General features: G+C 41.3%; 1 protein-coding gene across 1 annotated transcript in view; it reads left to right on the top strand.

Moving 5' to 3' along the window:
• Ccdc146 (coiled-coil domain containing 146) overlaps window positions 1–11,352 on the top strand; it is a 110,145-nt gene that overhangs the window by 88,713 nt on the left and 10,080 nt on the right. Inside the window, exons 10-15 of the mRNA XM_013035279.1 lie at window positions 3,718–3,813; window positions 5,370–5,540; window positions 6,718–6,806; window positions 6,891–7,055; window positions 7,840–8,064; window positions 9,779–10,007. Of these exons, the coding sequence (XP_012890733.1) occupies window positions 3,718–3,813; window positions 5,370–5,540; window positions 6,718–6,806; window positions 6,891–7,055; window positions 7,840–8,064; window positions 9,779–10,007 (975 nt within the window). The remainder of the gene's footprint in view (window positions 1–3,717; window positions 3,814–5,369; window positions 5,541–6,717; window positions 6,807–6,890; window positions 7,056–7,839; window positions 8,065–9,778; window positions 10,008–11,352) is intronic.

The following is an 11,352-nucleotide window of genomic DNA, read 5'->3' as shown; positions in this document are numbered from 1 at the left end:
TGTGTGTGTGTGCATGTGTGTGTATGTGTGCGTGTGCATGTGTGCGTGTGTGCATGTGTGTGTGCATGTGTGTGTGCGTGTGTGTGTGTGTGCATGTGTGTGTGCATGTGTGTGTGTGTGTGTTACTGGGGTTTGAACTTAGGGCTTTGCACTGATAGGCAGAGGCACGTTCACTGAGCAGACCTCCAGCCCTCTTTTGTACAGAAAATTTTGAGACAGGATTTCACTTCCTCCCTCATTGTGGACCTGGACCATGATCTTCCTATTTGTCTCTTCCTACAGTGGCAAAGACAACATGCATACACCACCATATCCAGACTTTTCCATTGTGATAGAGTCTCATGGACTTTTCTGTCCAGGCTGGCCTTAAACCACAGCCCTCTTGATTTCAATTTCCCATGTACATAGGATGACAAGCATTGAACCCCATTTTACAAGAAAACCGTTCCTTTCAGGAACCCTACTCACTTATATTTCACTAGTTTGTTCTGCTCATGCAGTCAGTCACCCCTGTCTGGAAAAGGTGTCTGACAATTCCTAGATACCTGGTAACTTTGAATAACAATAAAGTTTGATAAATAAGGCCAAAATGGGGGAGCTGATAGTAGTCAAGCAACCAACAGGCTCGGCTACCAAAGGCTTACCTTGTTAACCTTTCTCACAAACCAAGCAGATGTAATTCCTGCTGACACTAGAGACCTAGATTTTTATGGAGAATTGTAAAAGGTGTCAGAAAACTGCTAATCAGAATTCAAAAATGAATGTAATACAATGCAGTGTTGTTTATACTCCAAAACAATGAGGAAAAATTTAAAATGTCTGACACTTCAACTCAGAAACCTTTAGCTGACATAGTAGCTAGTGCATATGCTTTCATTAGTTTTGGTATCAACCTTACATGCATTTTTGATATAGGGTAGCATCCATGTACAGCATTGTCTGCCCTTGAGAGAACATGACAAGCAGCCCATTCAGGCTCACTCTAGCAGAGAACTATACAGAACCCAGAATGTCTATTCTGTCCAAGAGGGGGCTTACCTCTACTTCAGCTCTTTCTCACTGGCTTCTTGCCTCTTCCTACTCTTCCCTAATTATTCGAGTCTATATTGAGCTCTCCTCTGCTAGTTAAAACCACAGAATTCTGTATATTGTTACATGGGTCTCTAGAGACAATCTCATCTTCCTAAATCCAGCCTGTGGCGCTCCATGGCTGCTGTCCATGGTAGGCAAAGCCATGGGTCACTTGGGACAGTATAGAAGTTATTGTGTAGGGACACTGATTCATGGATGATGGGACATCTATCTCTCTTTTTATTTTTTTGTCAGTTGTGGGGCTTGAGCTCTGGGCCTGGGCACTGTCCCTGGGCTCTTCAGCTCAAGGCTAGCACTCTACCACTTGAGCCACAGTGCCACTTTCGACTTTTTCTGTTTACATGGTGCTGAGGAACCGAACCCAGGGCCTCATGCATGGGAGGCAAGCACTCTACCACTGAGCCACCTTCCCAGCCCTGATGGGACATCTAAAGACACAATTCAGCCCTTTTAAAAATAGTAGCTGGCTCTCAGATCCTGTCATGTGGCCTGAACAGTATGATGTTCCCCTCTTGAGACACTAGCTCAGTGCCTAGAAGCATGTGCTGTCTCTGGAGGAAATGAACCACATCAGACTGGAGTCATGTGTGTTTAGAGAAATGGCTAAAGTCAAGTAGGCTATAAGCAACCCCCAGGTGAGCTCTCCTGTAGCCTTGCCCCATCACCTGCAATGGGATTCCTCATAAACTACTGTCCTCCAAAGAACTTCAATATAGGGCAAAAGTGCAAACAAATACAATAGACAAGAAATGGTGAAAATTAAGTATCAGAAAAAAAAGCTAAGAGGCTTTTCTTTTAAGAACTTTCTAGCCTCTCGCCAAACTATTACATGTAAGGAGCAAACATTTCCACTATTACTAATAGCTTCCTTTTTTGTCCTATAGGAGTTCATAAAGGAACTTAGACTTTATTAGTGTAATAACCACTACTTGATTAGTCATCATCTTTTCACATCTGCATGGCCCTGTATCATGAAGTAGAGCCCTTACACTCACTGCCTCTGAGACTCAAGCAAGGTTCACACTTGAGCCACAGGGACAAGCTATTTAATGGAATTGTGCCTTAATCTCTTCATCTGTACAATTGTGAGGCACGGTAGTATTTTCATATACCTCATGCAATACTGTGAGGATTAGATAAAAATCACCCATATAAGCTGTCAGAATCGTGTTAATTAATCTTTTCACTTAATTGATGCTTAGTGTTAGCTAAGAATTAAGAAAAGATGGTATGGATAAAGATGCATTGTACTCAAACTGACATGTTGAATTGGAACCCATTTACACAACTACTTAAAAATAATAAATTAAATTCAAAATATTTTTAATTTTGTTGTAAAGATGCTGTACAGAAGGGTTACATTACGTGAGTTAAGATAATGAGTACATTCTTGTCGAACATTGTTACCCCCTCCTTTGTTTTTCTCCCACTATCCCTTCCCTCCTCCACTCTTCCCCCCACCCCAAAGTTGTAAAGTTCATTTCCAATATAGTGTCTTGTGAGTATCGTTGTTGCAATGGGCCATCCTTTGTCCTTGTTTCAGCATTTAGTTATTCCCCTTCCCTTCCCCAAATTAGATAAGTGTATATACAAGATTCAGGTTACCAGTACCAAAGACAGTGATTGCCAGGGATAAACCAATGGAAAAAAGAAAAATTAAATAAAATCAAAAGAAAGAACTAGGTACAGAACATTAGTAACAACAAGGTCAACAACCAAAAAAAGATGTTGCTTCTATGTCTTGGAGTTCATTTCAATTAGCATCATTTTGTATGGTCCTATGTACATAGCTATTGAGCTATTCTGTTTCTCTGCCAGGACTATCCTAGACATATACTAATTATTACAAATGAGGTAAACAATGGAGCCTATGTTTCTTTGGGTGGGTCTGGCTTACTTCACTTAATAGGATTTTTTCCAAGTCTTTCCATTTCCCTACAAAAAGGGGTTTTGTCATTCTTTCTGATAGAAGCATAAATTTTCATTGTGTATATATACCACATTTTCTTAATCCATTCATCTGTTGAGGGGGCATGTGGGTTGGTCCTATATCTTAGCTATGGTAAATAAAACTGCAATGAACATAGTTGTGCTAGCAGCTTTAGTGTGGCCTTCCTTGTGATCATTGGGATAAATGCCCAGGAGTAGGATTGCTGGATCATGGGAGAGTTCTATGTTCAGTCTTTTGAGGAACCTCCATAGTGCTGGAAATAAAATTTTTAAAGATTTAGTTTTAAGGGGCTGGGAAGGTAGCTAAGTGGTAGAGTGCTTGCCTTGCATGCATGAGGCCCTGGGTTCGATTCCTCAGCACCACATAAGCAGAAAAAGCCAGAAGTGGCACTATGGCTCAAGGGGTAGAGTCCTAGCCTTGAGCTGAAGAGCTCAGGGACAGTGCCCAGGCCTAGAGTTTAGGCCCCATGACCAGAAAAAAAAAAGATTTGGTTTTAAATGATAAAATTTTAGTAGCTGGCAAGTCTTTGCCATATTGTATAAGAAATATTCAGTATCATAAGCATTTCCTATAAGATTAAGAAACATGATTTTTCCAGTGTTGAAGAATTATGTAATGACTGTATCGCAGAACATTTCTTATGCAAGTATTTAATTCCATATTTTTATTTCCAGATGGATGCTATTCCTAAAGATGATGCTCTATTACCTGAGAGAAGGAGAGATCTCCAGAAGGAAGTTGAAATGGCTAAGAGGAATTTGGCCCAGCAGGTTAATATAAGCTCTCATTTAAGCTTAATCTGGGTGTAGAGGTGGCACTGGGGATATAAACCAGGGTCTTGAGCATGCTAGGTGAGCATTCTCTGGCAAAATTGCATCTGCTAGGCCTTCTTCTATAATCCGGAAAGTATTTTATATTTGTTTATTTCTCTTTGACAAGATGTGTGTGTGTCTGTGTGTGCATGCACACGTGTACACATACATATGTATGCCAGTCCTGGGGCTTGAATTTAGGGCCTGGATGATATCTTTGAGCTTTTGTACTCAAGGTTAGTGTTCTGCCAGTTGACCCACAGCTCCTCATTTCTGACTTTTTGGTGTTTAACTAGAAACAAGAGTCTCACAGATTTTCCTGCCCATATTAGTTTTGAACCATGATTCTCAGAACCATGATTCTCCTAAATAGCTGGAATTACATCATGAGCCACTGATGCCTGGCCTTTGACAAGACTTTTAATCCTTTGTCATCACAAATGTATGACCCTTATAACAGAAACCAGATGAATCCCAGCAAATCTTGAATTATAAACAATGAGCAATAAACCTTGCATGGGAAAAACTGTAGTCTCAACATCTCTGAATTCTTCATCTTACCTCGAATAATTTTTTTTGGGGGGGGACCGGTCATGGGTCCTGAACCCTGGGCCTGGGCGCTATCCCTCAGCTCTTCAGCTCAAGGCTGGCGCTCTACCACTTGAGCCACAGCGCCACTTCCAGCTTTTTTTCTTTTTGCTTATGTGGTGCTGAGGAATCAAACCCAGGGCCTCATGCATGCAAGGCAAGCGCTCTACCACTGAGCCACCTTCCCAGCCCCACCTCGAATAATTTTTATGTGTACATAGTCCTTCCTCATCTTAAAGTTTACTCCAATCCAATTAAAATTTGAGACAAAAAGGATGCATCTGAAATGGCAAAACTTGTACAAGCCAATTATATTTTAAGTAGGACTATTGATTTCAGTAAAACTAAACAGTTTTGTTTTACCAATATCTCATCTAAAATTCCAATTTCGGTTATTAAATTAACTATAAGTATTTTTATTATGAAAATACCATACAGAGGGGTTACAATTACATGAGCAAAGTAATGAGTACATTTCTTGTCAAGCATTGTTGCCTCCTCCTTTGTTTCCCCTTCCCATCCCTTCCTATCTCCCCCCCACCTTCCCCCCAACCCCCCACTCTCCCCCCCACTCCTCCCACCCCACCTCCACCCCCCCTCTTCGGCCAAAGTTGTATAGTTCATTTTTCAACATAACTATTGAAGTATTTTTAGATGTGCTTTTGTAGTTGTTCTTACAGGTCTCTTGAAAACTATACAAATAGGAAAACTTTCTATCTTGTTAACTCATTGGTTTCCACATTCTTTTAAAAACTGAAACATTAAAGCTAAAACGGCAGGGTGACTTTGTTTTATCTTTCCATAAAATAAATCCACACAAAAAATGAAAAGGTAATCTAATATCCTAGCATCACTGTGTTCCTTCAGTCACGTATATTATTTTTTTCCAAAGTTACTTTTTCAAGTTTTGTTTTTTTTTTCAAAAGAAAATTCTATCAGAAGGTGAGACCAAGTTAGTAGAACAGCAAATTGCAGAAGAAAGCAAGCTTATGAAGGAGCAAGAAAACATGCGAGACCTGGTATTCACCCTGATCCGGATGACACAAATCAAAATTGATGAGAGGGAGCAGAAGTCCAAGGATTTCCTGAAAGCCCAGGTAACTGCATCTGTCTGGCCATTCTCAAGTTCTACAGAGTTTGGGGCACTCATTGTAGTACAAAAGTAAATAGGAAACTGTTAGTTCTAAGTCTCCTTCCAATCCCAGTGACTAAATTTTCCCTAAACTAGGTTAAATCATGCACTGATTTAAGGGGAAAAAAAACTACAAGTCTCAGGATTCACTTACCAATAGTCAATAGTGTAGAGAAAGGAAGAGATGTGAACAGATTCAGTGAGAAGAAGGTGATCACTTCGAGGAACAGGGCTAGCAGCGGCATAGACTGGAGATAGAAGCTGGATTCACAGAACCCCGCCTGGTTTGCCAAGGACAACTAACAAGCAATAGCAAGCACTCAACAACAATCCCTCTCATCAAGTGAGCATCATTCAAAGCAACACCAGGACAGCCTTAGTTACTGTTACATCCCCCTTCTCCCAGACTCCTACAAAGTGCCAGAGAATGGCCCAGTGCACCATCCCAAACCAAAAACTGTGGTGCTAAATTTCCAACACTAGATTTTAGTTAGTTATTCAGCCCAAGGAATAATGTCTAAATCTAGACAGAAGCTGGGGATGTATGTGGGTGGTAGAGCATTTGCCTAGCAGACACAAAGTCCTGGGTTTGATGCCCAGCCTACCATGCACAACTTACTGTTTTGTTAGTTAAGATAGGGGCTTGCTAAATCTTTACCTAATCTGGCCTCAAACTATGATCCTACTAATCTCCATCTCCTGAGTAACTAAGCTTATATATCCCAGCACTCAGGACATAGAGACAGGAGGATCAAGAGTTCAAGGCCAGCCTGGGCTATGTAGTGAGGAATCTTCCTTCATCTATCTTCCAAAAACAAAACAAAACAAAATTCCCCCAGTCTGGATGTTGGGGCTCCAGTCACTCTTTTGTCAGTAGTTTCCTTGACTTTCTCAACATGTGCTGGTTCTTTACTTTCTCCCCTCTCTCTCATTCTTTCTCTTCTTTGTCCCAGCATGAATTATGAAGTACTTCATTGGACCAGGCAGTTTTCTGATTTGCCTGACCCCATAGTCCACACAACTGAGCAGGTCAAGATGGAAATTTCCTTAATAGGTAGAAGTGGTGTAGGGAGAGCTCTGTTGTGGTGGTTGTGATTGTGATTGTTGTTCATCTCACCTGTGATTTTTTTTTTACATTGCAGCAAAAATGCAGCAACATTATGAAAGAAATCAAATCCAAAGATCTTGAAATCAGGATAAACAAGAAGAAAAAACACGAAATTCACCGGAGGTAAAAATTCCATGATCTACTATTTAACTGAGAGAAAGCTGAGTTTTACTTTATACGTTTCAAAAACACTTTGTTTTGTCACAGACTTGGAGAGTTTGCTAAATTATATGACACCATTCGAAATGAAAGGAACAAATTTGTGAACCTGCTTCACAAATCTCAGCAGAAAGTAAATGAAATAAGAGAACGGTACAAAATGTCATTAAATGAACTGGAAATTTTAAGAAATAGTGCAGTCGTTCAAGAAAGGTAAGAGTGTCATCACCATTGTCCATTCAGAGCATCATTTTCTGTTTCACTGGAACTTTAAAATATCCTGGCAATCGGAGATAAGAAAGCAAGAGTCTTTCAGAGAGCTGTAAAAGACCATTTCAAACACTTTGTTTCACACCTAACCTAAATGTTAGCACACAAGTTTTGTGCTTTTTTAATGAATGAAAAAGTGCGATATACAAGTATGTTTACTATGATGACTTGATTTTGATTTCCTCAATAAAGAAGAAAAGCATAAATTCAATCACTTGTATCACTACATAGAGAGAAGTGGTGGGTGGGCACCGGTGGCTCATACCTGGTGTGGCTACTACCACTTCTGCTGCTTCCTAGTTACTAGGGAGGCAGAGATTGTAAGGATTTCCATTTGAGTACAGCCCAGGCAAAAAGTTCACAAAACCCTATCTCAACAGAAAAAAAACGAGATGTGATGGCATGGGCCTGTCATCTCAGCTCCAGTGGGAAGTTTGAGAGGAAGATTGTGATCCAAGCTAACCTGAGCAAAAAGCAAGAGGATAGAGGGTAAAGTGAGTGTAATGGTAAAGATCAGAGGAAAGAAGGGAGGGAGGGAGGGAGGGAGGCAGAGAGGGAAGCAGGGGGAAGGAATGGTGAAGGTAAGAGAAAGGCATTTATGTGCTGGCCTATATGTTAGAAGAGAGAGAGATTAATCTCAGCTTAGTTCTGCTTGTGTTTAGGAAATTGTCATTGTTTTTAAAGGAAGAAAATTATAACCTACTCCACTATCCCATTATTTTAAAAGAAAGCTACAAAACGCCATGTTGAAACATGCGAACAATCTCACTATCCGAGAGAGCATGCAAAATGATGTATACAAAATCGTGGCAAAACTGCAGGAAATGAAAGAAAAGAAGGAAGCGCACTTAAACAGCATGGACAGACTTGCCAGCATGATCACCACCATAGAAGAAGAGATGGTACAGCTTCGCAAAAAGTATGAGAGAGCTGTTCAGAGGCGAAATGAAAGGTAAAATACGGGAGCCTGAGCAGGGTGCCTATAATCCTAGCTACTCAGGAGGATGAGATTTGACTATCACCATCTGAAGCCAGCTCAGGCAGGAAAAGTCCGTGAACTTTTATCTCCAATTAATCACCAAAAAGGCAGAAATGGAGGTATGGCTCAAGTAGTAGAGCACCAAAAAGTTAAAGGAAAGCACCCAGGCCCTGAGGTCAAGCCCCAGTATCACCAGTACAATCAATAAACAAATAAATCAGGAACCTTGCATGAAATTATCGGGGGATCCAAATTAGAGGTTGCCCCTTTTCTACCTACATAAGGAAGTGGTGAGGGCCAGGAGCTGGTTAGGTTATGTTAGCCTTTGAAGGGAAGGAAGTTGTGTGTTTTTGCCTGAAAATAAATGCTGTATTTGGAAGATAAAGGGACCAAGAGGAGGGTGTACTTGAACATCAAAGTCCTTTTGTCAGGGTTCCACTCAGGATGCCTTTGATAACATCAAATGCTCTCCAAATGACTCACAGAAATGAGTCTTTGGAATTTGTGTCCATTTCAGTAATAACTTTGGTTTTACCATTCTCTCAGATCATTTTCTCCAATAGTAAATTAGACCTTTAGGAGTAGCATTGCTTCTTCCATGCTATAATCGTGTCATTAATTAACTTGCTGTTTTAGCAGTTGCCTCCAAGCTGCTTGTACTTTGAGAAACTAGGCGTGAGCCTGAAGCCCTGTAGGAATGGCAGATGCCCTTGGAGGTTATCATTAAGCTGTGCATGCTACTTCATGGAAGGCATTGAAGTGCCAGAGCCTGAAATTGCAAGCTGATAATAAAACGTTGCTCATGATTTCCACTGTCAAGAGTGATTAGAGTAATTGACAGACAAATGTGGCAAAATACAGAGCTGCAAATTGCCAGACACTGCCACCCGCATACATGCTTGGAGGGAGGAGAAAGAAACTTAGAGACGCTGAATGGGAGAACTTGGATAATGGGATATGCAGATGGTGTGGGAAAACTTTCATGGTCTCTGAAGGGGGATAATTTTCTAAAGGATTAATGGCTGTTTTCTCTGGCTTAAAAAAAAAGATATTTGGATCCTGGCACAAATTTGGCACAAATGTACGAAGTCTATGGGCAAATAGTCTATTCCCAGGCCCCGGTCAGACCAAAGCTGCTGGAATTAGAAAATTCTTACTTTGCCTCTTTCCAGTGGCCTCTTCCCAAGGAGACGTCCCCCCACCCCCCACCCACTAGTGTGATTACAAAGAGCAGATTTTTTTTTTTGCCTGTTAATGAGGAAATTAGCATCAGAAATGCTTAATTTTTAGAGACCTTCGTGGGCCTGGCTTCTTCTGTAGAGCAGAGTCACTCCAGAAACACATTCCCTGGCCCTCAGCCTTGTGCTCTGGCAAGGGTGGCCTACGAGGTGGGATTGCAGAAAGTCAGACATGGAATCATGATGCTCATGTATCAGCAATGCCGTTCTATCCTGGCCTAGGACAACCTTTGGGCTCTCCAGAGCCCCTGTGACCAATCACACGATGGTCTCAAAGTAGAGATGCTAAAACCTCTTGTCACAGAAATACCCAGGATTTAGTTTAACTAGAAAGGCTCTGGCAAAGAAATATCTATCTCTACTGGAAGTATGCTGTGCTGGTGTGTCTTTAAGATGAAAAGCAGAGGGAACCGCAATGAATCTTCCTCTTCCTCTCAATTTGGCCACAGTGGCATTCAGCTGATAGAGCGGGAAGAAGAAGTGTGCATTTTCTATGAAAAAATAAATATCCAAGAGAAGATGAAACTCAGAGGGGATATTGAGATCCATATACTGGAGGAAAAGATCCGATTTCTGAAGCTGAAGATTGCTGAGAAGCAAAGACAGATTTGTGTGACACGGAAATTAGTGCCAGTCAAGAAGTCCTTAGATGCTGACCTGGCTGTACTCCAGATTCAGGTAGGAGAGCTACCATGGGACCTTCCTCAGGCCATTGTGGTGTGTGTGTCTGTGTCTGTGTCTGTGTGTCTGTGCATGCACATGTGCACATGTACACATGGACTAGTACTGGGGCTTGAACTCAGGACCTCCCATTCTTGGTTTTGCCACTCAGGGCTGGCACTCTACCACCTGAGTCATACATTCACTTTGGGCTTTTTGCTAGTTAATTGGAGATCAGAGTCCCATGGACTTTTCTGCCCTCGCTGGCTCTGAACCATGGTCCTCAGATCTTAACATCTTGACTAGCTAGGATTACATGTGTAAGCCACCAACATTGCACATTATTATTTTTCCCTTCATTAGTTTGTAGAGGATATGAGTTCTTGCATGTAAACTAATCCATGCTACTTTGAACCCTGCTCCAGACTAGAATTGGTGCCTCAGATGCCAGCTATAGCTTTAGTTTAAAAATAAATAAAGTTCCTTAGAATCTAGACTCTCCCAAGGCTTATCACTAGCTCATCTCTCTCATAACTTCAAACCAGTAATTTAGGCTCACAACCCCTCCTCTGTGATTGTGTTATTGATGCTTGCTGGTAGAGCTTAGGTACCCTCCAAAGCAAGAGATTTCTTGATTATTTGTTTATAATGACATACATTCAGAGATCTTCATTAATCTCTATAATTCTTTTATAATGGCTTCAGAGATGGGCCTTCTTTAAAGTGGAATTTTAAAGTTGAAAAAGTTCAAGTATACTGGGTAAGATGGCTCATACCTTATATCCCAGCTACCCCAGGACATAGAGATTAAGAGAATCTCAGTTCAAGGACAGTCTAGTCAAAACCATTTATAAGACCCCTATATCAACCAGGCACTAGTAGGTCTTGCCTGTCATTCTAGCTACTCAGGAGGCTACGGGATCTGAGGAACATGGTTCAAAGCTATCCCAGGCAGGAAAGTCTATGAGACTCTTATCTCCAGTTAACCATCAGAAAAACGGGAAGTAGAATTGTGGTTCAAAATGGTAAAGCACTAGTCTTGAGCAGAAAAGCTCAGAAACAGTGTCCAGGCCCTGAGTTCAGGCCTGACAACAGAAAGAAAAAAAAAAAGATCCCTATGTCATTCAATAAAAAGCTGGGCACAGTGGTATGTGCCAGTCATCCCAGGTACTCGGGAAGCATATAAGAATATTGTGGTCTGGCCTGGCCTGGACAAAAAGCCCAGTCCTATTCTAAAAATAACAAAAGTAAAAATGTCTGGAGGATGTGGTTCAGTTGATAAAGTGCCCTGCAAGCACCAGGGGCTGAATTCAAACCCTTGTATCACACACACACACACACACACACACACACACACACACAC

This window comes from Dipodomys ordii, unplaced genomic scaffold (assembly GCF_000151885.1).
Source record: "Dipodomys ordii isolate 6190 unplaced genomic scaffold, Dord_2.0 Scaffold207, whole genome shotgun sequence".
Taxonomy (NCBI): Eukaryota; Metazoa; Chordata; class Mammalia; order Rodentia; family Heteromyidae; genus Dipodomys; species Dipodomys ordii.
This window is presented reverse-complemented; position numbering and strand designations above follow the sequence as displayed.